The sequence below is a fragment of the Heliangelus exortis genome, chromosome 9 (genome assembly GCF_036169615.1).
Source record: "Heliangelus exortis chromosome 9, bHelExo1.hap1, whole genome shotgun sequence".
NCBI lineage: Eukaryota > Metazoa > Chordata > Aves > Apodiformes > Trochilidae > Heliangelus > Heliangelus exortis.
The window spans coordinates 10,605,877-10,631,476 of record NC_092430.1 but is presented as its reverse complement, the minus strand read 5'-3'; the positions used below and the strand labels follow the sequence as shown (position 1 = coordinate 10,631,476).

The 25,600-nt window shown below is 43.2% G+C and overlaps 3 protein-coding genes across 6 annotated transcripts in view; 2 read left to right on the top strand and 1 right to left on the bottom strand.

Moving 5' to 3' along the window:
- Positions 1-9,976, top strand: part of WDR33 (WD repeat domain 33) — a 63,910-nt gene extending 53,934 nt beyond the window's left edge. The window contains exons 18-22 of one of the 2 annotated variants that reach the window (XR_011727455.1): positions 132-594; positions 4,122-4,288; positions 4,418-4,510; positions 5,327-5,512; positions 8,634-9,280. Coding sequence is in view for 1 of the 2 variants with exons in the window: in XM_071752058.1 (XP_071608159.1) it covers positions 132-594; positions 4,122-4,288; positions 4,418-4,510; positions 5,327-5,512; positions 8,634-8,866 (1,142 nt within the window). In the remaining variant the exon portion in view is untranslated. Of the gene's footprint in view, positions 1-131; positions 595-4,121; positions 4,289-4,417; positions 4,511-5,326; positions 5,513-8,633 lie in introns of both variants that reach the window. The other variant, XM_071752058.1, reaches the window with a different exon arrangement.
- On the bottom strand, positions 1,640-13,674 carry SFT2D3 (SFT2 domain containing 3). Of its 2 annotated transcripts, XR_011727456.1 has the most exons (3): positions 12,479-13,674; positions 5,259-9,535; positions 1,640-4,487 (listed from the first exon to the last, which is right to left on the bottom strand). XR_011727456.1 is itself a non-coding variant. In XM_071752073.1 (1 exon), exon 1 carries the CDS (start codon positions 13,565-13,567, stop codon positions 12,878-12,880), a length of 690 nt encoding a protein of 229 aa, XP_071608174.1. In that variant the 5' UTR covers positions 13,568-13,674; the 3' UTR covers positions 11,345-12,877. The 2 variants fall into 2 exon arrangements, 1 of the variants encoding a protein (XP_071608174.1); XM_071752073.1 differs by lacking the exons at positions 1,640-4,487; positions 5,259-9,535 and having other exon boundaries at positions 11,345-13,674.
- A 55-nt stretch (positions 13,675-13,729) lies between these two features.
- LIMS2 (LIM zinc finger domain containing 2) overlaps positions 13,730-25,600 on the top strand; it is a 28,554-nt gene continuing 16,683 nt past the window's right edge. Inside the window, exons 1-4 of one of the 2 annotated variants that reach the window (XM_071752072.1) lie at positions 13,730-13,819; positions 14,340-14,418; positions 24,534-24,693; positions 25,440-25,506. In XM_071752072.1, coding sequence (XP_071608173.1) covers positions 24,538-24,693; positions 25,440-25,506 — 223 coding nt within the window. In that variant the 5' untranslated portion in view covers positions 13,730-13,819; positions 14,340-14,418; positions 24,534-24,537. Of the gene's footprint in view, positions 13,820-14,339; positions 14,419-14,547; positions 15,139-24,533; positions 24,694-25,439; positions 25,507-25,600 lie in introns of those variants that run through there. The other variant, XM_071752070.1, reaches the window with a different exon arrangement.

The window sequence follows — 25,600 nt, the reverse complement described above, 5'->3', positions numbered from 1 at the left end:
AGAGGAAAAGGTTTTCCCCCAAGATTAATATGCGATGTATGGTGTATGCTTTGTAGAACTGTACAAACTAGAGCATCCTAGAGTGTTTTCAGAAAACATTACAGAAATCTGCTATGATTTTTTCCCTCAAGGTGACTCCCGTGGTCCACCAAACCATCACATGGGCCCTCTCTCAGATAGAAGGCACGACCAGAACAGTGGTGGTCCTGATCATGGGCCTGAGAGAGGGTTGTTTCGAGGTGGCCAGGAGTGGGGTGATGGTAGAGACAGCAGGGGCATGCCAGATAGACGAGGACCTCACCCAGATTTCCATGATGACTTTGATCGACCAGAGGACTTCCGTGACGACTTTCATCCAGATAAGAGATTTGGCCATCGATTGCGGGAATTTGAGGGGAGAGGAGGCCCACCATTGCAAGAGGAAAAGTGGAGACGAGGTGGACCTGGGCCTCCCTTTCCCCCTGATCACAGGGAATTTGAAGGAGGGGGTTCAAACCGTGGGCCTCCTGGTGCTTGGGAAGGACGGAGACCTTCAGATGATAGATACCCACGGGATCCTGAGGATGCACGGTTCCGAGGAAGACGAGATGAGAGGTAAGAATAAATCTACTCGTTTTTTGGGTTGAAGGGTAAAGGGAGGGAACTCTTTCCTGGTTTCCTTTTCATTAAGGAGTCTATCTGTTTCAGATTTATAAACTGGAAACCAATAAGGAAATGAAAACTCTAATATACCTGAGTATAGAGTCCATAAAAATCATACAGTAATAGAAGAAAACTTGAAAAATGGTCATTGTACACAGCAGCTTCCGTGTCTTTAAACAGTAAGTAAGAGAAGGGAGGAAATTTGTAGAGAAGATCAAGTGACACAGGATGAAGATTTGAGACTGTTTGATGAAAATTCAGAGGAAACTTGAAGGTTAAAGTGACAAACTTTTGAACACTAGAAGTGGATTTTGAAATTTTGTCTCCAGTCACAAACTACAAGCATGACTGTAGAGACTGTAGAGTGAGATGTAAAGTTCTTGTAAGGAGCAGGAAAAGTGATCCAACTATCAAAGGGCAGAGCTACAGCATCTGTTGGACTGTTGGGACTATTTGCTCATGGTTTTGCTTGTAGGAATTTTATTTCTTACTTATTTCTTAATGCCAAGTGAAGAACTCAAAATTTATCTAATTTACAGCAATGTCCATGTCATTGCTTACAATTTCCAAGTCACTGAGGGATGAATTTGCTTCTAGTTACCAATGTCAATATGGAGAAATTACTCAAAGTCAGCAAGATTAACTGTCATGGAAATTGCTCCAGATTTATGCTGGTGGGACCGAGTTCCATTTGGCCTCCAAGGTCTAAGCCTCTCACTGACCACCAACTCTATATGCATAAGAACGTGTACTTGTACAAATATATTGTGGGCTCCACGTAATGTGAATTTTGTGTGTTTGAGTTGCCTTTTTAATAATTTTCTTACATTCCTTTTACTTTGCATCTATACAGATCTTCTTTTAGCTATTTCCTACCTAGCTCTGTAAAGAACTACCTTCCTTTTGTGTGAAGAGTATGAAAAGAAATGAACAGTTAACTAAAAGAAGGTAACAATTAAAGCCATTTTAAAAAAGTAAAAATAGAGAGAATCCAAGCTTAATGGTCTGCATTACAGAATTCTAAAAGACACAGCAGACAACATTTTTATTAGTTCAGCAGGAATTTTCAAATGTTCTATTGGAAATGCTTAGGAATTGGAAAATAAATTTTATGATCCTGATTCTTAAAAAAGATTTCAGGAAGAAACAAGAACCTTGTGACCTAGCTTCCGAACTATGAGGAGTCTGTTTATCAGAATGCAAGTGTTCAAACAGAGGTTTAAATTCTTTTGGTTTTAAAGGAATGAGCACAGGGCTATAAAAGGCTTATTGTGCTTGCAGGCTTAATGAATCCCTTTGAATAAAGGTGAATTAGATGCCATTTCCTGCAGATGCTGAGGTGAGCTTAAGAATCCAACCACTCCTTTAGCCAACTTTGTTTGGGATTTAGATTGTAACCAGTTTGATCAAGCATGAGAAGGAAAGTGTATGTATGTGTGTTTCTCTCTAATTTCCCGTCCCTTTCATCCCTGTGCTGTTCTTACTTTACCTATGCACATCAACATGATGCTTCTGCTGCAGAGACCTGCCTCTTCCTGCCTGCTCACCTGCACAGTCTGTAGTTCTATACATTAAGGTCCTAGGCCTCAAGGAGGAAGATCTGAGTGCAGTCAAACAGGAACTGAGCCCTATGCGAGGCAGGGTTGTACATGTGACCGATATCAAAAAGGCTGTAATAATGCAATGTTAGGAGCTGTGGCTATGTCAGGCGTAGGTATGGTAGATTGCAATACTCAGCTGTGTCCATAACATTGCCTGGAAAGCAAAGGCCCTCTTCCTTACAGCTGTAGGACCTTGTGTTGCAAATTTGGTAATTTACAAGCTAAGCAGAATCACGCCATGTCAGTATTAAAATGGGAGGCCCTCTAAAGAAAATCTAGAGGACTGTGCTGTTTCAAGGCTTAACAATCTTGCTATGTGGTTATTTGAAGCATTTGTACCTGAAACTGTTCAGTTTGTTTTCCCAAATTATGCAGGTTACTGTAAAATGGTTCACTGTCCATACACGGCACTCCCTCCATCCACTGTTGTACCTCTATTGGCACAGCAGCCTCCTCTCTGAACTGTGTTTTGTTTTCTGGGAGGTGGAGACAGACCTATTGTTTTTAATTACAAAAAAGAAAATAAAAATGTAAAAGTCTAAAAATATTGTATTGTGTTATGACTACTGTTAAAATATTTAAATTTGTAATCAAAAGGTTAATGTTGTTAAAATTCTAAATAAAAGTATCTAAAGTTTTGCTTGTAATAGGATGCGCTGTGTCGTTACTGAGCTGGGGAAGGGGATGTTGCACAGAGCCAGCCCCAACCCAGCAGGGCGCTGGGGGCAGCTCGGCCAGCCTGGAACTGGGAAGAGAGGGGAGGAGGGGGGCAGAGGGGTGGGCAGGAGCAGCCTGGGGTGGCCCTGAGGACGCCTGAGCCAGTTTGCCTGCACCACCTAAACATCTGCCTGTGCTGGCACGGACACTGGGCTGTAAGCCAAGGCAATCCTAACGACTGGTGCTCCTGTGCACTTCGGGAGTTGCAGTAATGCACAGAATGTGTTTGTGCTTTCACAAACCCTCCAAGACTTTAAACTCAGACTGTAAGAAGCAAAATTACTAGTATTGATACAGCCAGCTGCAGGCTTACCTGAAAGGGTTCACTAAGAGCTGTTCTTCTCTCTGAAGACCTCTGTAAAAACCTCAGCGTGGCACTGGAGGAGCTGTACTCATTTAAGATGCAATGCAGAACCAAATCAAAACAAACTGCTGAAGATGCCATGGTACTTACTAGGAGGAAATTATCAGTCTTAGTGTCATAACTATGTTTTGCAAAACAAAATTCTTCCTCGTTGCAGTTGGATAAACTGCTCCTCAGGCTGCAGAATGCCACTGTGCACGCTGTTCAGCAATCACCATCCCTATGCAGCCACGCACAGTTTAGATTCAGTTAGTAAAATTGTAAACTTGGAAGAATAGAACAAAAAAAAGAGAATGTTTTAGCAAAAGATTCTCAAATCAATAGGAATATGAGATGCTGGAATGCTTTGTTATAGCCATGACTTTCTTTGCTTGCAGTTTTTCAGTTTGTCTTTATCACTACAATGGAAGGGGGTAAAGGGAAGGGGAAAGTAAGACCACAACAGCTAAGGGAAGTTCACTTGTACTTTTCCTTACCCTATCTTGTATCTGTCATCACTCACTGATTGTTTTTCCCCCTTCTCATTAAATGAATACAGTGTATTTGACAATATTTTCTTGTATAAAAGTCCAACACAATCAACAGAAGGAACCGTGAGGGCAAAGTATAAAAATCAATAAACCAAGTCCTCAAAAGGAGCACTTTTCCACCTATAAATCCTATTCTAGTAACTGTATATGCTATAGTATTAAGAAAAACAGTTAAGAAAATCATTGCTTATTAACCTGAAGCTAACTCAAGTTTTTCAGTCTAAATTCTGCCTAAAAACCACCTTTGTACCATGTTCTTTCTTGTAGCTTCAGAAGAGGAGGACCCTCAAGACATGAGGGCCGGGGACCCAGAGGGAGAGATGGCTTTCCTGGCCCCGAAGATTTTGGGCCAGATGATACTTTTGACTCTCCTGATGAAAACTCAAGAGGAAGGGACCATGGTGTTCGGGGGCGAGGCCGTGGTGCTCTGAGAGGTGAGGAGAACATTGTTCCACACTGAACTGCAGGATAAGGAAGCAAAGGCACTTCTTGTGCAAATGACAGCATTTTCATGAATTCAATGTCTCTTCTCACTCCTGTCCCCTGCATCTCTTACTGCTCAGGAGGCCGGAAGGGTTTGCTTCCTACTCCAGATGAATTCCCACGCTTTGAAGGAGGGCGGAAACCAGAATCCTGGGATGGAAACAGAGAACCAGGTAAAAAAAAGTGTGAGGTTTGGTTTTGGTAGTAGACTGGACTTCCACTTATCAAAAAAAGAATTTAAAAAAATATTTTCCCTCTACCTTGTAACTGGCTTGTTATCAGTCTTTTACCATGAGAAAAGTAAAACATGGTTCTTCTGTCTTCTAAATCTAGGAATAAAAATTAGCTATACAGAATTTAACTGTCTCTAAATGCAGCTGTCTCACTAAACAAATAATTCTTGTGGCCTCAAAGTCTTGATGTTAAGTTGAATTATTGTGCAACTTGGAATTTCCTGTTGTCACCCAAGGGTGACTGAAGCTTACATATCTTGTGGGGCTTTTAAAGATGTTTATTAATGCCAATAGTAATCTTTTTCTTGTATGGCAACTTCTCTGTTGTTTGCAGGTTTTCCTGCTGGCTGTCTGACAGCTTATTGGTACTTGCATTTGTGTTACTAATGGCAACCCCATGCACGGCAAAATGGAGTTTTAGATGTCACAGAAAAAAATTAGTGCAAATGTCTCAGCAATACATGAAGATGTGACTGTCTCCAAAATACATTAAAAGATTTTATACCTAAAAGAGCACTTTAGAGGTTACTTCTTTCTCTCTCATCATCTTTTAAACCTGTCTTACTTTTTCTTACAACTTATTTAACTGATGTTTGCCTGTTGGGGTGGGCTGGGGAAGCTTTATGTAATTTTAACATAAATCTGTGTGCCAAATAGTGTGGAAGGTATGAAAAACTGATGCAACCACCTCCAAAAAGGAGGAGTAATGAACAGATGAACATTACTCATTATCCCGTTTTCTCTCTCCATGTTCAGGTCTTCATCCAGATCACCCATCTCATGACAGACATTCTCCAGCTAACAGAGAACGTTCTTCTTCGCTCCAGGGCATGGACATGGCCTCATTGCCACCACGTAAACGTCCCTGGCACGATGGACCAGGGAACTCTGACCACAGAGAAATGGATGCTCCAGGTGGACCTCCAGAAGAGAGGGGCAAAGGTAAAAAGCCCCTTGTATTGAAAGCCTTAGGCAACACTGGCGTATTTCCCAACAGCAGGCTTATCCAGAATTCCTTATCTATTCAGAGGGGATAAACTGAACTGGTAAATATTTGATCTTATCAGCTGTGAAGCTGAAGACCAGTTTTATAAGAACAAAAGAACAGAGGGATTTTCTGGGACATAAATGCAAACCTTCTCTCTGGCATCATATAATCCTTTTCTTTATTGTCCTGTTTGAAAGCAGGAAACGCCGTCTGGAAAACTCTAAATCAGATCCTTTTTTCCTCTAATTTTCAGAATAGTCATTCGTTAATATTTGTCATGGTTTAGACAGTTGCTCCATCACCTGACCCCATGCAGGAGGAGGGATATCAGGAAAGGGAGAGTCATGGGCTGAAATGAAAACACATAGAAGAGAATTATAATAATGAACTAATATTAACCCCAATACTAATACAAGATACAAAGTTGTAATCAGCTCTAGATCACAGTTGTGAGCTGCATGCTCCCAGCAGGGAAGGCTGAATGCCCAGCACTGTGAGCACAACAGCTCCAGTGAGAATGCAGTGGCCACAGCAAGTGGGGCAGGAGTCCTCAGGTGCAGGATGACAGATGTGAGACCCTCTCAGGAAAGCAGCCATGGTAGAAACCCCCAAGTATCCTCCAAAGTTCCCAATACATATTGAGGGTGACATTTATGAGATGGAACACACAGACTGGCCAGTTTGGGTCACCTGCCCTGGGCTTTGTCCCTCCCAGCACCCTGCACCTGCCCTGTTCAAAACTCCCCTCAGCCTTGGTCACTGTGGAGACTTGCACACCAGTGGGGGATAAATGAAAATTTGTCTTACCTCTCTTGCTCTCACAGAGATGGACTCGGCAGCCTCTCAAAACTACAGTACCTTGTCTGTTAACAATAGCCAATACCAGGTACTGAGGAAGAGCATTAAGAACCCTAGAGGTCTGTAGAGAAATGTCCCTGAAATGCTTTCTAAATATATGAAGACCTGTAGTTCTGTGACTTACTGACATTATATTTTCCGGGGTCTGACAGTTACTTTTTGTGAGCTTCTCAAATTGCTTTAACAACTGTGCACATCCACAAACAAAGGACAGAGGACTATGCAGTAGACTATACTTGAAAGAAGAAAAAAAAAAAGGAAAATCTTTTTTTCTTGTTTTAAGCCTGTTGTTCACTAATTTTTATGTGATGTCTTGCATTTTAATTGGAACTGTTAGAAGTCAATCCCTATTATTTCTTAATTTCTGAATGCCACTTCTCATTGCATGATCTCAACCATTTCCAACCTTAACCAGCTCTTCTCCAAATCAGAGCTCTGACCTGTTTAGTTGTTCTCCAGGAAGCTGTTCTGTATCTTTTACCATCCTTAATACTATATACTATTTTCAGTATTAATTTATTGTTTTGTAAATTAAATGGGGTAACTAGGAATTGGACACAGTATTTAAGATGTGCTTTAACCATGCATTTCTATGGTTGGTTTTGTTGTGTTTTCTCCATTCTTTCCTAATAGCTCCTCATCTCTTCCCTCTTTAGTTACTGAACAGCCCCATGGCACCAGCCACTGTAACTCACAAAATACATTCTTGTGGTCTCAGTAGCAGCTTCAGAGCCTGTTACTGTGTATGCCAGTTCCACAGTCACCCTTGCACTGGTTCTCAATCATTTTTCTTTTCATAAATCTCAGGGTTGCTGATGTCTGTTTTTAATGTTGTCTTTTTTTAACGTCCTCATACTGATTACCCACCATCAGGTAGTGGCCACCATCTGTGGCAGAGATCCTTCTCAGATGCTTCCAAATGCTCAGCTACCAGCCTGTACTTTAGGTTTTTGTTGTTAGATCTCTCCTGCACAGGTTTGTCTTTGATGCACTGAATTTCATTCTACTTCTTTTATTGTTAAAAGCTGGTTTAGTTTTAACTGCATGCCAGTCCTCCTCCACTTGGACTGAATTTCCAGTGCTGTATTAAACCAGCAAGTTTTTATCATTCCTTCACAGATGTTTTTAATAAAACTCTGATGGTAAACTCCTTCTCTATCAATATTTTCCCTTTCAAAACTGTATGCCGTGTTTCTCATTTTAGCCGGCGTCCTACCAAATCTCAAGGATTTCTTAAGAGCTTTCTTAAGTTACCAATAATAACTTGTGGTAACTATCAGATAGATTCTTTATTGAAGTCAAAACAGTTGTTAACTGCCACACTTCTTGTGCCTAGACAACTCATTAACGCACCAAGAAAAGTTTAAACCAGTGGCAGAAAGCCTGATAAACAAAACACAAACAATACATTTTTATATAAGGGCTGTGTCACCTTCAGTTGTGTTCGTAAAGTCATTTGAAGATTAAAACTTCATGAATTAGAAGTGTTGAACAACCTGGTCTCTATTTTAAACAGAACCAAGCAATGTCAACAAAAAAAATCACTGGTTTAAGTGGAGTAAAATCATCCTGATTTAGCTGTAGCACATCTATAAAGCACTGTTACCATGATCTTTTTAAAAAATGCTGCTTGTTATTTTAAGCTAATTTTTTTTTAATGTTAATTTACATGTCATTAAGAGAAAGATTTGTATGAAGTAGAAAATCCCATTCCTGGAAGTAAGAGCTCATGTAGTTCCTGGTTAGTAGAAAAACAGATAATTTTTCCATTATTTTCAGCAAAAAAATGAATGAAACAGTGATGTTACTCATTGTCTTCATCATCAAGTGTAATGTCTTTGCTTAGGGAAAAAAAATACCTCTTTTGCTATAAAAATATAGAGATGGTATTAAAGCATATGAGATGTGCCTGGCAGTTTTGAGAACACCATGACTATCACTGTTCTAACTTACTTCATATAAGTAACTGCTGACTGTATCAGAGGTAATCTCCATTAATTCCAAGAGCTGCTTTACTGGTGTTTGTCTTCTGAACTGTAATGGAGACAATAAATCTATGTAAGAAAAAAATCATATGGAGGGAAGAGGCGTAACATTACAGGTCTCGACTATGTTTGGTCTCTGAATGATGATACCACAAAAGCTTAACATAGGCACCTCTGAGAAGAGGCACAGCTTAGACTGCAGCATCAGTAACTGATTGTGCTTCATTTTTAGGACGAGGACATTCAGGACCTTCACAGAGAGCACCAAAGTCTGGGAGGTCTAGTTCTTTAGATGGAGACCATCACGATGGATTCCACAGAGATGAAGCTTTTGGTGGAGGCCCTGTGGGAGGCAATAACTCTTCTCGAGGAGGAAGGAGTGGAAGTAATTGGGGAAGAGGAAATAACATGAACTCGGGCCAGTCAAGAAGAGGAGCCTCTAGGGGTGGTGGAAGAGGCCGATAGAAGAGGCTTTGACTGGGTCACACCCAGTCCTTGCTGGACAATATTTAAATAGACTGCTACTCTGGACTTATAAGTAACCCTGCAACACCACAAACCTGGATTTCTTAACTGGGATAACTGAACGTGCATTAGTTCCTAACGAGGGTCTTACTTCCAGCCAACTTCCTAGCTGCAGTATTGCAGCTAGCGCTCTGTTTTGTGCCCTCCACCCCTCCTTTCCTCATCGTTTTACCTACTTTGTTTTGTGAAGAGCTGGAATTTTTTTTTAAGTGTTGTGAGACATGGAGCACCTCCACAGATTTCAGTTCACCTCCAGACAGAAACTTGTTTCTATATGTACAGTTTGTCAGAAGAGTTACGTTGGTTTTGTATGAATACCAAATGTAATTTGCGCAAAAATTAACAAAAAATCAACAGTGTGTGATTCTTTACTCACCTATTACTAGAAAGAGAGCGTTGTCTTTAGGCAGACTTGTGTGGCAGATGGAGCAACAGAACTACCTCCTGAAATCCCAGCCATTTAATATACTAGCAGCTGGTTCCTAGTTTTTTGGTTTGTCATGTATAGAGAACTTTCACCGCTAGCCACAGCTGGCTACTGAGTGTAAGTGGTGCTGACGTTAAAATTCCAAAACCCGGGGAATCACCGCTGCTTGCTCGTCTACCATCCTGAAAGAGAAAAACGTGGAACACTGTTTAGGAAAAGTTGTTACAGTACACATAGCGTGAGTTATAACCTGGACTGCCAGCACAACAGACACCAGGACAACAAAAATGGTCATTCCGTGTGTCACCTGGGCGAGTCATGTATTTTGGTTCAAAACATCCTGTTTATAGAAACTGAGGAACAAATAAGTTTAGGGGCTTGATTAAGATGGATGCATATGTTTTAGAGTGGCTGTAGGATGCCATGGATTAGGGGTGTTCAGTAAAGTCTGATGCATTCCAATGCTAAAGTGCAAAACCTCCATAGCTGATCACTTTCATCCTAACTTTTTTTTGTAAGTATCTTTTTCTTTAGGGTATTATCTCCTAGTTTTACTAGGGAAGGGAAATGAGGAGGGGTTATTCTGATTTCCCACATTTCATAATAAAGCTGCTTACCAACCACATGTTTGTTATTCTCATAAATCATTTATATTAATCATCCCCAGGCACCAGGTTATCAAAAGCCTCCTTTAATACTTACAGCCTCAGTAAAAATTTTATCCCATAAGTACAGGTTCTTAAGCCAGTTCTCAGGAAGGTCTACACAGAAAGTCTAGGCTATCATGTATAATGAAAAATACCACCACCACCACCCCCGCCTTGAATTTCGTGTTATTCAGGGTTAGAATGGGGATGCAGTTTAGGAGCTGACAAGGATATTGCAACACCACAGGAATATAGGGCAGCTTTTTATCTGCCTTCACATACAGTACTAAATACTGGCTGCTCTCTTAGTTTAACTGATCAAAGCACAGATCTGCTGTTCTCTTGGTTCAGCCAATCACAAGCATGGAGTTTTTTTCCTTAGTTTTTTATTTGTAGTGTATAAAATGGCATTTGAAAAATTACAGTCAACTCCAATCATTAGCCTGTAAAATCCTTGTCATGGGGCTCTAGAGAGACAAAATGGTCATAAAGGAATTAAGTGGGAAATGGCTGGGATGCATCAGATATGACACAATTTCTTCTTTTAGAGGAAAGAAAATTTTTTTTTGCTCTTTAGCTCTGTCCAAAGAAGGGCTGAAGTCACTTCTGGTATATGTCTGGGACTTAGGATCTATCCTTAAGTTTTAATGATAAATGCTAATGATTTGATCATTAGCAAAGGGGAAAACTGCCCTTAATCATTTCTTTCTGTTAGTTAGAATATGGGATGTAGAGGATGAGCTTTAGCCCTAATTAAACCACAGTCCTCTACCAAAACAAGTTAGAGTGCACTAATGACAGGGAGCCCAGCTACCTCTGTGCTAAAGGGAGGATGTGTGGGTTTCCTCTTATGGCTGATTAACTCCTTAAACTGCTATGGTACTTGGTGTTAAGTAAGAATCTTCATCAAGGAGCAACTTTTTTTAATGAAGTAAGTTTTAAAATATTCCACCGCCATGGAATATGCACAAAAATCATCAGCAAACTGGACACTGAGCTAGTTTTTGTATGAAATCTTAGGTGACACCACAGCACAAGAGACAGAAGCAGCTCCCCAGTCACTAGACCATGAGCCACTACTGCTGAAAAAATGGGTAAAATTTCTTAATGGGAACATAATACTATACTCCTCAGGTCAAGTTTTTACCAGTGCTGCATCTAGAATCCTTATGCTTTACATGCTAGTTTACAGTGCCACTTTAATTTGATACTGCTGCTAGGATTAAAATCACTTTTACATGCTATAGCTTTGAAGTTGTAGAAAATGAGAGGACTAATTAATGCTATTCAGATATCTCTGATCTACCTTTTTAAGGAAAAAACTGACCATCAGTTGAATGCCTATTTTGACATTTGGTATATAAAGCTTTATTAAGTCAACCTATGTACATTTAAGTACCCCCATTTAACAGTTTCAGTTTAATTCAGAGCAAATATTAGGTGAATATACTAAACCCTCAGCAGTAACAGCAGAGAAATATTGCAGCATTTAGTTTTATTTTGTAGATGAAGGTACATATACTCAGTAGTGAGACTGAGCAGGTTAGGGGCCTGGTAGTTCCACTTATCTGCAGCAGTGTGATTATATAGCCCAAACTAAAGTACTGAGCACTCAGCAAGGTCTGTTAACCAGAATTCGGTACCCTCCTAAGGCTCCTTCAGTTCTGCGCTGAAACCACAGAGCTGTGCCAGCTGCCAACAGGCTCCAACTGGTCACTAGCAAATCTGTTTTCATAGAATCATCATACTTCTTAACAAACTATACTTCTACTATAAACTAAACTTCTAATACTATATACTACAGTGTGAGACAGGTTGGACCAGATGATGCTTGAGGTCCCTTCCAACCTTACATTCTACTTTTCCATGAAAATAGATTTGCTAGTGCCAAGTCAGTTTTGAAGGTCATGCTGGGGCAAGCAAGCAATCCTTGCCCAAACTGATTAATATATACTTATATATATAATAAAGTCCTAAAAGCTGAAACTACCCTTTAAGTGCAAAAGTATTTGCTACCTTACAGCAGCTGTAAGGCAGCAACACCTGCAAAAGCCACATCTTAGGTAAGATTAACACTTTTTGTCGTCATTGTCATTCAAGACTGCCCTTACAGTTACAGCTAGGCCCACAGTCCCAGGGGAAGTTTGTTCCACTTACTGCATCGTGTTTAGGACATGATTTTTAGCGAGCACTGCAATACAGTGGCCACAGTATTCATATTCACTACTGCCCAGAGGTGGCTGATGACCACACTAGACAGGGACTGGAAGCGTGTTCAGTGTTGGGGTCGGCACAAAAAATGAGTTAATAGCGGTTAACCATTTTTGAACGTTCACCCCAACACTAGATCAGATTTTGCTAAACTGTCTCCATGTCGCAACATCAGTCAGCCCTATACACCTCAGCTGGCAGATATTTGATTTTCACGTAGCGGGCAAGTCAATCATCACATTTCATCGGCTCCGGAATCTCACTCACGTTTCGAAGTAGGCTGCAGCAGCCACATGGTCCTATACCGGAGGTAGGGAGGTAGGACGCTGCCAGCTCCCGCCCGGAGCCGAGCGACTCCAGGTCCGGGGGATCGAGCAGACTTTGCAATAAGGCAAACTCCCGAACTCGGTGAGGGCTCGGCGGGCCGGCAGCACCACCGCCCCGTCGGGACGCGGCCGAACATGTCCAGAGTCACTGCGGCCGCTCCTCTTGCTCGGGAGAGGGGAGGGAAGCCCAGCAGTACGCGAGGGCGCGGCACAGACACGGTATCGGACGGAAACGTCTGCGTCCCCCGCGCCTCTCCCGCCACCAGCCCCGCTCTCAGTCCTCCTTCCGCCGGGCTGCGGCCGGTCCCCTCGCAGCAGCGCCAGCAACGCGGGGCCGGGCTCACACCGGCAGAGCCTTGCCGCGGCGGCGCAGCACGGTCCCGAGGAGGCCGGCGAGGCGGCGCAGGCCGGCAGTGCCCCCCGGCAGCGCGGCCAGCAGTGCGGCGGCGGCGACCCCCAGCTGGGCGGCGGCCCCCAGGCCGGTCAGGATCGTGCTGCGCAGCCCCAGGGCCGCGTACAGCGTGCCGCCCAGCGCACCCAGGTAGAGGAGGGTTCCGCGGCTGGGCTCCTGCAGCAGCCGGGCTGGACCCCGCAGCAGGGCAGCGGCGCTCAGGGCGCAGAGCGAGCCCAGGGACCAGAGCAGCGCGAACTTGCGGCCGCGGAGCAGCAGCAGCGGCACGTACAGCGCGGCGAGACCGAAGCAGAGGGCGGCCAGCAGTAGGCACAGCCCGCTCCCGGCCAGCCGCTGCCAGCGCGACAGACCCGGCAGGAAGGGGTCCGCCTCCGCAGCCCACGGCCAGCCTAAGCCTGAGCCCGGTCCCAGTTCCGTCCCGAGACCCGCTGGGGGTGCGCCGCGGCCCAGCGAGAAGGGGCTCAGCGAGCCCAGCCAGGCGCCCAGGCCGCCGCTCCCCGCCTCCTCCTGCGCGCAGCCCGCAGGCGGCGGAGCGGGGGCCGCGCTGGTGCCGCCCGCGGCAGCAGTGGCCTTCGACTGCGCCAGGTATTCCTGCAGCTGCCGGCCCAGGTCCGCCATGGCGGGGCCGCGACCGAGAGCAGGACCGGGCGCTACACCGCCCTGCGCGCCTGCACCGCCGCCATCTTGCGGAGTAGCTGCATCCGGGTTAGCGGCCACCTCACGTGGGGCGGGGCGCCGTGAGGGCTGAGGCAGCCTGCGTGGGGCTGGGGAGTTGCTGACTGGCGATTGAAAGGATATGGCAGCTGCGAGTGGTGGTAGTTTGCGGTTTCAGATGAAAAGAAGATGGTGTCACACTCAAAATGTAGATCGGTAAGAGAGATGAGAGCAGTTTGAGACTGATGCAGCTCGCAATAGCCCCAGGGGGTGCTGCCGGCAAGGAAGGGCTACCCGGGGGTGGCAGCCCAGCGGCTGTGAAGTCACGCAAGGCGCGGCACTGCGGTGCTTCTCCCGCACCTGGAGCCTCCTCCTCACACACTCAGTCGAAGTGCTGTTCTGTAAAGGAAAACTGCAAGAACAGAAATGTTGGATGTTGTTGCCCAGACACCATTACAGGAGAGTCTAGAGATGGAAAGTATCCAAGAACTTGTCTTTTTGTCACTGCACAATACAGCCAAGTCTGTTGAATTGTTGGCCATTTATTAAAAAGATTACCTATTGCCCTTTCTCCAACTGTTACACCCAAATAAGACCATCTAACCTAGTTCTTTCCCTAGCTAAATAAGTAATTAAAAAAAACAAAAACAACAAACCAACAACAACAACAACAAAAAAAAAAACCCACAAAGCCAAATGCTAATTTAACCAGTATGTTTCTAAATGTTCACTGCAGGACTGACAAAGGAGGTGTTTGGACACCAGGAAACAGAAAACAAATTCCATCATTGCCTGCAACCGTATCCATAGTGATGGTGAGTCACACACATACTACGAGATATAAATAAAGTTTGAAATTACGTATTCCCCTGTCAGAGAGCACAGAACTCTTGTAAGTGTTCAGGACAAAGTTCAGTCGTTGACAAGAAGGGATTAGATTTATCGAAAACATCACACTGGGAGGGGTCCTCGTGAGAGGGTGTGACAGCTTTTCCTTATGGCAGCAGGGGATGGGTGCCCTCCATCTGCTTCCTCCAAGACAGCCTTCCAGACGTGTCTTCTTGCTGCCGCGAGGGTTAAACAAGCGCGTTTTTTGTGTTTTTTTCCCTGGCCTTGATTATGTGGAACGAGTATACGAGCTTGTGGCGGCCGGCGGGAATCTCGGCTGCTTTGTTCACTGGAAAAAGTGTGCAGTCAGTGAGGTTTGTGGCAGACAGAATCGCGCACGGGTTCAGGGCAGAGCCTTGCCGGCAGCTCCCGCAGAGTTCGGGGACGGGGCCGTGCCTCGCGCGGGAGGCGGGTCCGCTGCACTGCTCCGTTACTCAATATTTCTTCGCCTTTATAGGAAAAGTATGCGCGGGGCCGGAGGGGCTGTAGCTCCCGCCCACGCTCAGTGGGCCCGGGGCGGGGTTTCTGCTGCCCGCCGGGGCTGGCTGGGGCCGGAGCCGCTTGTCCCATCTCGCAGCCTCCCGCGCCTCGCAGCTCCTCCCGGCGCAGCACGGCGCCGGATGAGGCCACGCCGCCATGACGGGCAGGTAAGGCCCGGGCGGGGTCCGGGGAGCCGGCGGCAGGCGGGGACAGGGCTGGAGCGGCCCCTTGGCTCGGGGCAGAATCGTGGTCTGCCCGGTGGGAAGTATGGGGGTAGAGAGCGTTGTTCTCCGGTGAGGTTCGGCCAGAGCGGGACACTGCGGCCGGGGAAGGGCAGCTCCCGCAGCGCTGGCGGCTCCGCCTGGGAACCGTCGTTCTGATAGTTTCCACGAGTGGGAAACTTGTCCTGGTGGAAGGGCGGAGCAAAGGTTTCTCCGCTGTGCCTGACCCCGGCGGGGGGACACGGCGGAGGGCGGCGGGAAGAGCAGGCAGAGTGGAGAAGGAGCAGTTGGGGACCCGAGCAGCGCCCACCCTGCAGCCGGGCTCTCCGCAGCCCGGCGGTGTGGCTGGAGTGCTGCTTGCCTGCTGCTGCGGTGCCTCGGGGCCCTCCGGCCTGATGCACTCGCAGCCCCCTTTGCCCGGTCAGGCTCCTCTGCGTCGGACTGGCCTTGGAGCTACATGTTCCAGGAGCTGTTTAAATCTGGAGCTCGATTATCTCCCACGCTGAAACTGGAGAACTTTGTAAAGTCAGCTAATTGACAGATGTAAAAGAGGCTGTGGGGAAAGCATTTACTGGCATCATCCGAGGGTTTGAACAAAGTCTTGTCTATCCAAACTCTTTCTTCTCTCGTCTGTAAAATAAAGCCCAGACATTTGTGGAAATAAGCTTGCCTTTGTAAAATGTCTTAAAGATGAAACGCAAGAACGAGTAACATTAAAATTAGTAGTGTGCTTTTTTTTGGATACTCGTTCTCCTGAATCTTACTGTTATTGTAATCCTAAAGCACTGCTCTTCGTGACTAGGAATGCTGAAACAGATCCTGAGTAGTTTGTGTATAAGTATTAATTTTTCTTTTGTGTGAAGTCTTTTGTGTTTGTGTTTCCAGTAGATCACATTTGGTGGGTTGTTAGGTATGAGAGCATACTGAATAATTGTCATATCTTCATCTATGAATTGGGTGTTATTTTTGCTCTCTGTGGTGAAAAATTGATGTTGATTGGTGTCTGTACTTGTTCAGAAAACTTCTGGTTTTTTACTCATCTTCAGATTAGTCTTTTCTATTTTAATAGGTGTGTATGTAGAAGTTTACATGGATTTATTTACAACCAGAGGAAGTCTCAAGAGTCTGAAATGTTCACAGGCAATGGATACCCCTGCAGCTCCTAAGGGGGAACAAGACAGGGACAACCTGTGAAGAACTGTGTCTGTAGGAACCCAGCTGGTTTTATTTTACTAGAACTGTGATTTAGTACTGTTTAGAATGACAGCTTTACCTTAGGTGAAGTGATTTGGCTGCAGAGGACAGTGGGAAATGACTGTGGACAGTAGTTCCTGTTTTCTCTCTCTCTGCTTTCTCTGAAACTTGCTTGTGAAGGTACAACACTGAATCCAGGGAGAAGCTTGGATGTGAAGCCTGGGGCTTAGTGGAGAGCTCCAGGGTGGTAGTCTGCAGTGTCCCTTTCTTCAGAGTAGTGCAGGATTTCTGTCTCCTCTTCTTCAGATGTTCTTCAGAGGGTCACTAAAATCCCTTGGGTTTAGCTTTTGAAAAGTGAATACAAGTGTTATTTAATGTCTTCAGAAATTTTTGTTCTGGAAAGTTTGTCAGCTATGAAATCTTCTAAATTTCTGTCTGCTGTCATTCCTAGCTGTCAAACATCTGTCCTGCTGTCAAACATCTGTCAGATGTTTATTGCATCTGTACTTCAACTAACTTTTCCTCAGTAGCAGTAAAATCCATCTAGAGTAGTGGTTTCCCAGCAAAACCAAACCTTTGCTTTTCGGTGTCCTGAAACTTTGCCCGTCTCAGCACCTTGCACAGCTGGTGCCATTTGACAAGCCCCGTTGTTAGTGCTGTTTGCAGCCTGGGACAGACTCCTTGGGCATCAGCAACAATTCATCAAGGTGGGCATCTTTCCTGAGGACCGCCTCAGGGCCACTCTGCGGCACCCTGGCCAGATGTTGTTCTGTGTTTGCTACTTGGGAGTTCTTAAAAATCTGTCAGCATTACATAAGCATTCTCCAGCTGCTGATATTCAGAGGGTTTGTGGTTCTGGATGGAGATGAACCATTTCACAGCTGGAACATCCCCACAATATTGACCTGTGGGAACCTTCCAGTACCAGAAACATGACATAAATATACCTCTGATTTTGAAACTGTTGACACAGGGGAGGGAATAATTCTGTTGTGTTCCAGTGTGTTAAACCAAGGAAAACTGGAGACTGTGCAGTGCTGATTCTTTTTCACTTTGCCTTTCTTGTTACAGAGAAACACAGAAGGACGTGCTCCTATGTATTACGCTTATTGATGCATTGCTAGTAATTAAGATAGATGAAAAATAGCTCAATTTTAATTGTTAAGTCGCCTGTCCTTTTTTGGCAGCAGAGGGTATCTCCTGAATTTAAATGGTTGCAGTAATTTGATTTACTGATTTTTAGCATTAGAGAAAAATGTGATTCCAGAAAAAACAAAGAAAGATGTGCACTTCTGTGTATTGGTGGAAGAAATTATTCAAAAATAGGTTACTATGTATTAACTGGAGTGAAAATGTTACACAGGATGTGAGTTACATAGTTACAATGTGAGGCTCTGGATTTGTTGACAAAACCTGGTAAGTAAATAATTCACGTTTGTAAATAGTAATTGTGACTCCCACATCTTGGCTGAGAGATTTTATTTCTTTACATCTTGGCTAAAGTGGCTGTTACAGTCCCTAATTTCAAGTACAGTCTGTGGTTTAAAAGGGTGCTGTTAGCTTAAAAAAAATTAAAAATCACTCTTTGGATAAATCTGTTCCAACTAAGATTCAAACATAGAAGGAATTAAAAGAACTATATGTTTTTTAGCTTTATTAAGATGCATAGGTTTTAACTACATTTGGAAATAAACTCTGTATAAGGCGTAATGTGTTTAGATATAAAACCATTATGTTTCCACGCAGCCTTTTTTTATTTTGCAGTGTTGAGAAATAAAATTTATGTGAGATTTTAAAATTTTTATTCTTGTGCCTTTAGAAGTCAACTATGGTACTTCCTTACCAATAAAAAAGTGAAGACCATTTCTATAATTTGTATTTGATGTGCTGCATCCATCTTCCCATTTTTTTTTTTTTTCCTGTTCAAGGATTGTTATTATTGGAGTTTGGCGAAGGGCTTGACTTCTTGTTGTTTGGGTTTTTTTTGCTACTGTGTTTTGCAGTGATTTCTTTATTGTTTGTAATGGACTTATTCCTAAGAAAGGATCAGTGAACAAATGCCAAAAGTAGAAAATGAGCCAGAATCAGAGAGAATTTCTTCTAAGACTTTACTGCTTTGGTGTTGCTTAGAAAACATAATGGTTAAAAATGCCCATGTCTTTAGAAATTTATGTAGAGCAAAGCCCAAGAAAAAATATTTCCTAAGTGCATGTTTTGGGACATAATTCTTTTTGTAAGAAAATTTTGTTATCACTATATTTGGTCTAATTGGGATCTGGATACGCCTATGCACTTCCTGCAGTCAACAAAAGAAGAACAGCTGCATTTACAGATACGCTTATTGATTCTTCCTAATCCAGCTGAGGTAAGAAATAAGAGTGTATTATTTTTTATCAGGTTAGCATTTGACTAGATGCTTTTTAATTCGGTAGAGAGCTACTGCTGTGCGTGAGCTCCATTTTATGAAGCAATTGCAAGTAAAATGGTTTGAAAGAGGAGGCGAGTATAAAGGTTGATGGTAGTAAGAAAGGTTCTTGGCACAGACAAAGTATGTGCATCAAACTAAGAGATGTCTCATCTCTCTGAGTTATGAGCAGCCTTTTCTACTCTTCTGCATTGAAAAATGTGTTTTTAATCTTATTATCTTTCCATACACTCTGCTCTCTGAAGCTCTCTAGGTAAATTTTGACTTTCTGGCAGGTCCCTAGGAGTCCGTTCTGGGGACACAGAGGTGCTTGTCTGAGGTGAACTACTTGTTACTGCCTGAGAGAAGTCTTCCTCCTTTCTTCTCTGCTTTGGCCCAGAAAGTTATGAGCTGTAAGCTTTTGGCATCAACTCTGTCTCTTAAAAGTGATCTGTTAAGAGGGAAAGAAAAACAAAACCACATGTTTTCACTCTTCATGTGCGAGGCAGCAAGACAAGAGCGAGCGAGCCAGCAAGCTTGTGTTGAGGGATGGCAAGACAGGATGGTTAATGTTTTGATGTTTTTTCCTTCAACCCCCTCACTTTCCCTTTTGAACAAGAGAGTCATGCTTTCTTGTGGATGAGTGGTTATTTGAAAAGCAATAAAATAATGCTCTATGAGTCAGGAGGGCAAAAGCTTAGATGTTTGAAAGAAAGCAGAAGATTTTTAGCCAGATTGCTTACGGTTAAGGGAGATTAATGTTGTGGTTATTTAATGTTTTACTTTGTGCTAAAAATAAAAAGGTGATTTAATATTACATTTTTAAAGTGTTTTATTGCTCTAAAGGGTAAAAGGTCAGCAACAATACCCAGTACGGAAGATATTTTTCTTCTGTTCTATTTACATAATAAAGTAAAGATGGATAAAGCTCACATACAATCTGAAATAAATAATAGTGGCAGATTGTTGTCACAATTTAGGAGCCTGAAACTTGCCATGAAAGTGGGTAAATGGTAGATTTTGAGGTTATGGATTTCTGTTTTTGAAAGCATGATGTTGTTTATGATTGTTCTCCTGGGTCCTAGCAGGTCTCTTTTTCTTTAAAGGATAAAGGGATCTCTTAAGGGATCTCTGCTGGTTAATAGTCATTAAGTAATTATGAAGTCATCACTTCTACTTCTCTAATTTTTTTCCTTCTATAACTTGCCAGTCAGTAGTTCATGGAATATATTTCACTCTACTACTACAAAAATCCTCATTTTCCTATGATATACTAAAAATAATTCGTTGGTCATGACACTTGAGATGTTTTTCATGGTGATGCTGATCAAATGACACTGACTCAGGTGCTCCCATCCTACACTCCTTTTTCTCTTAAAAACTGAGTTCTGTGTTCTCTGATTTTTACTCTTTCTACACCCCTGCACTGGCCCAAGCCATTTTTGCTGGGTGATCCTCCTGTCTCCCAGGGCTGGGTGGGGAGGGTGAGCGGCAGAAAGGGCAAACTCCTCTTGGCAGGCCCTCTTCAGTTCCCAGCAGAAATCTCTGGAGGCTTGAATGCCAAGTGTGTTCCATCACCCTGCATCCCAACTCTCTGCTGCATACCACTCCTGTAGTCTGGAGTGTTTCTGGAAAGCAAAAGTCTTCATGGCTTTATTTCTTGGAACATGCTTTTTCCAAATGGAAGGAACAGCTCTGTTGCTTGCAGTGTCCCTTGGCACTGGTGCAGCAGCTGGCAGGAGGCACCTCGGAGATGCCAGGAGCCAGTACTGGTCTGCAGGAAACTGAAGTGTCCATGGTCAAGAGATGTAGTAGTCTGCTTTGCTCTACTGTATTTCTCTGTTGCTTTGATCAGAAAGTCTTGGATTAGGTGGATTGAAGACTTGGGTTTTAATTTTTTAAAATCACACTTATGAAATTTACATAGATACATTATGGGAGCCTGACACAGAATGAACTGCTGAGGCAGACTCACAGCGTGCTGGCTTAGATAATTACTGGTGTAATACAGGAAAGAGGTTGTCTGATCTTTAAGACTGTAGCAGAATGGCAGACAAGTTGTAAGAAACAATGCTCAGGCGGGGGTCTATGCATCCTGCTTTAGCTCTCCTGAATGTAAAGGCAACTCCCGAAAGGAAGGTGACTCACTGAATGTCAGTGTCGCTGATGTTGGCTCCAGCTGTCTCTCTGCCTTCCCCTTCACAGTGGCACTGAGTGCCATGGCTGCCCTGAGGCTTCGGGGGCTGGGATCCTCCAAACTGTACCAACGCCGGCAGGATCGGCTGAGTGGCACAGGGGCACTCATGAGCAACAGGACAGAGACAGCAGCGGGGATACGTGGGTATGTGTGTCTCCGAGATCAAGGGAATGGTATTGTCAAAGCATTTTCCAGCATTTGATGGATGTTTGGTTTTGGTGGTGGGGCTTTCTGATTTGAAGCGGGAGCTCTCTGCACACAGCCAGAGGGGGATGAAGTCTGTTTATTTGCATTTCCACGTAGATTACAAAGGACAGAACCTTCCTGATGAGGCAGCTTTCATTTCTGAACAATAACAGGAAAGCAACAATGGAGAACCTTTCCCGTTTCGAAGGACTATGCTGGCTTGTTCAGAACCAGCATTACTGCTAGTGCTACTAATGATGAAGTATCCAGGCACTGTGGGAATAAAGAAATGGTGAAATGCAGTAATTTTTCAAAACACATATAAAATTTTGCTGTTCCTTGATTTTTAGGGTTCAGCAGTTTGATTTCCTCACCCAAAATGTTACTAGCAAGCCAGTTGATTTTAGTTTTTGTAAGTAATTCCAGTCAAGCAGAAACTGGAGCTTCAAGTGTAGCTGCTTCTTGAGATTATTGAGAACACATCAAAAAGCTTCTTAAAGCTTCTTAAATCTGCCCAGGCTACTACTTGATGTGATCATTGCTTTTCCTGCACCTCAGATTAAAATTTTACTTCTCAATTCTGATTGTGGTTAATTCTGTGCAGGAGAGAAATTAACAGGAATTAGACAAAGCCTAGTATCTTGCATTTTAGGAGACCTGTGAGGTACAGCAGCAATATGGGAACTGTAGCCTGTGTCACTGGGGAGATCAGTGAGCATGCAGGAGAAATTTTTTTCTAGCAGTCAGGAACTGAGTTTCAGTCTTTTCTTAGCAGAAGATAGACCTGATGCTTACTTGAAATTGAGCAGTTAGTTTGGCTTCTTGGTTTGAACTGTGGATCTCTCACTAGCACCCTACTTTTCTCACTCTTTTTCTTTTACCCTATAGCTATCAGTTACCTGTTGAAGTTCCATTTTTTTTCCTACTCAAAGTTGTAGGTGTATGTATATATGAGAATTTAGGGAGAAGGGGAGTAGGAAGGTAGTGAAAGAAATGGTGATGACATTGAGAGGAGAGGATGCTGCTCAGGAAGACTGAGAAACATAGAAAGGACCTATGAAAGAAAAGGAAATTGGCATTGGAAAGTCAACAGTGGAACACAAAACAGCAGAATGTGAATTGAAGATAGGAAGGATGAGGAGATAAATGCTCCAGACATTGTAAAATGTAGTTTTCTATCATCTCTTTCACCGTGTTCCAGTGTACCCTGTAAGAGACTTAATAGAAAGAAAATGAAGATAGATTTTGATAGTTTGTGTCCTTCAGGCAAATGAGGGTAATCACAAAGTAGCATTGCTGCTGGCTGATAATTGATGAACAAATTTGGGAATGATCTGTCATATTGGTGCTGGTAAGCAAACATTACATTTTAGTTCCTTTGAGATAGTAGAAGTGAAGGAAAGATTAAATGTGTGTAAGAAGTTATTAATCAAAAAGACATTGTGGGTGAAGTGGTACATGCTTGATTATAAAGGATGCTTTTCCTGTATAAGAGGTATAATCTCATGAAAACCTGTACCTTTTCCTTACGTTGTTGATGTTTCCTTGGGCTGCATGAACACTGTTCAGTGTGTGTCTCTAACAATTGGTCATGGTTTACTGGAAATAAGTTATTACATTGTGGTGGCAGGGACTACCAAGTGCCAGTGGTATAGGCTTTGTTTCTGTGTGAATACCAACAGACTCTCATTGTTGCTGGTGGTCTCAAAGGTCTATCTGGCTGTGGCTTCCCCTGCAGGCCAACCATACTGACATGGCATTCTCTTCTCTGCTGAAATGTGTGAAGGAATTGACTTATTGAGGCTTATTTTTTTATTAGTTGTTATCTGTGAAATGAGTCATAAAGTCTGGTATGGGCCTGGCAAATACTATTTTTGTTTTCTGTCTTTGTCAGCATTAAGGACTTAAAGCCACAAATCCTCAATCATGCTAGGGGCATGTGAAGAAGCCTAGAGTGCTCTGCTTTTTGTCCTAGCTACTGGCATCTATAATATATACAAATGGTGACAGATTTCTAGGTTTTTGCCTTTTCATTATCCTAGGCATCTGTGTGTGTACCCATACTAGAAATGACAATGTAAATGTGACCAGATTGTGATACCTTCTGTATGCACTAGCTTCTGCTGGTGGACCAGAACGAGCAGGGAATCCCTTTCTAGGATTCCCTGGCATAGGTACAAAGCTTGCCTGCTGAGGGCTGGACAGTGCCCTGGGCTCTTGTATCTTGAAATGTTGTCTGATTTTCTTTTTGTTGTATCTGAAAGATGTTGTTTTTCTCACCTCTGTATTACAGTAATTCTTTGTCTAGCATTGTGGTGAAGAGGAACTCTCTTTGACACTAAAACCAAAAAGCTTTCAAGATCAATTAAAGAACACTGATTTTTTTCACTGGGTTTTCTGACAGAAATCATCCTTGTGCCTCCAGTTTCTTTCTTGGAGCTGATAGAGTTCAACATGGATGTTGAACCTGCCTACCTGACCTTCTCTAGGTGACCCTGCTCTGGCAGGGGGGTTGGACTCCAGGATCTTTCAAAGTCCCCTCCAACCCCTAACTTTCTGGGATTCTGTGACTCTGTGATTCTGTTGCAACTTGTTTTCCTACTGCAGCAACAAAGTTTTGCTAAATCAGTTCTCCATTCTTGGAATTGTTACCAGCTCCCTAGATCTTTGCACCTGTGGAACTGCAGCGTCAGGAGGAAGTGTGTTTGTGCTGAGCAGTCACTCCAGGTCACAGCAGGGCACTGGCATGGGCTGCAGAGGGGATACCTCACCTCAGCTGAGCCAGATGAAGTATAGGGCTGTTGCTTCAGCTGCTGCCTGCACTGCTGCCTGCACTGCTGCCTGCACTGCTGCCTGCACTGCTGCCTGCTGCTTCTACTTGAGCTGAAAGCACAAATCCCTGGAATACATAGCATGGAGTGTTTTTGTAGGGATATTTTGGATCATCTGAAGCAGAGAACCCTCTGCTGCTGGCACAGGCTTACTGGATTGCTGTTCTCCATAAAGAGGTGTGGAAAGTAGCACCTCGGGCTGTGGAATAACACTAATGATGGAAATTCAGTTCAAAGTAGCTTTATTAGTAGCTGTTTATTTAAAATTGTGGATATTTGGTATAAGCTATTAGCAGGATGATATAATGGAGTAAAAGATTGGTGAAGCAGCCAAAACGTGCAACAGAGATGTCTGCTACATGAGCTCATTCGGCCACATGTGAATTGCAAGGATGTTATTTCTAACTTTTGTCAGTGCTGAATTAACTCGTTGGTCTTTTCATGTAAAAGGGAGTTTAAAACAGTGGAAATGCTGTGTTCATGATTGGCTGTGACATTGCTCATATTCTTCCTCTTGTCTTTATTCCAGTAATATGTCTGATGCTCTTGCAAATGCAGTATGTGAACGCTGCCAAGCTCGATTTGATCCTGCAGAGAGGATTGTGAACAGCAATGGGGAGCTCTACCATGAAAACTGCTTTGTCTGTGCTCAGTGTTTTCGTCAGTTCCCAGATGGACTTTTTTATGAGGTGAGGTCTCGTGTGTAAGAAAAATAACTCCATGAAAATGCAAGGAAATAGATGAAAATTCTGTGGGAAATATGAACTTCCATATTCTTTGCATGTTTAATTTCTTAGCCCTAAGTCTTTGTTGATAATTTTCTGACTTAATTTCCTTTTTTTTTTAATTCTCACATATCCCTTTTTATACATAAGTAACAACAAAAACTGTGTGCTTGCTCTTTGGGTAAGAGGTATTTCAAAAAGAAAATTGAAAATATTTCTTAGTATTTTATTAGACAAAAACGCATTTTTATCTTTGTTTTTAGATATTTTGTACCAAACTTTTCAAACTGGGAGGCGTAATTGGAGAACCCATTTAAAAATGAGGCTGAAATACTTTTACAGCACATGTGGAGCACATACTTAGAATAACATTTGTTTCAACGTGCTGCATTGTTAATTTGATATGAGTTTAGAATAGGAGGAATAGTTCTGAATTGCATGATTAAAAAAATGTAAAGCAAAATCAAGTTCAAGCCAGCTATAGGAAGAGGGCTTTGGACACATACTTTACTGCCTTTTGATAGAATCACTGTTCATTTAACTGCTGTGAGCTTCACCATGTCTGGATATTTCTTTGAGAAATCCTTAGGAGTTTAAAAACGGATGGGGCAGGGGGCTAGAACTAGAAAACTTGACTGACATTGGCTAATTGCTCATTTCAATGGAAAATGCTGTTCATATGGGCTCCTTCTCTCCTGTTTTGTTCACAGTTTGAAGGTCGGAAGTACTGTGAACATGACTTTCAGATGCTGTTTGCTCCTTGCTGTGGGGAATGTGGTAAGATGTGGTGCATGGCAACACTGTGGGGATGCAGAAACCCTCCCTAATGACTGCAGTGACACCAGCCCTGGGTGGGATTGTTGAGGTCATT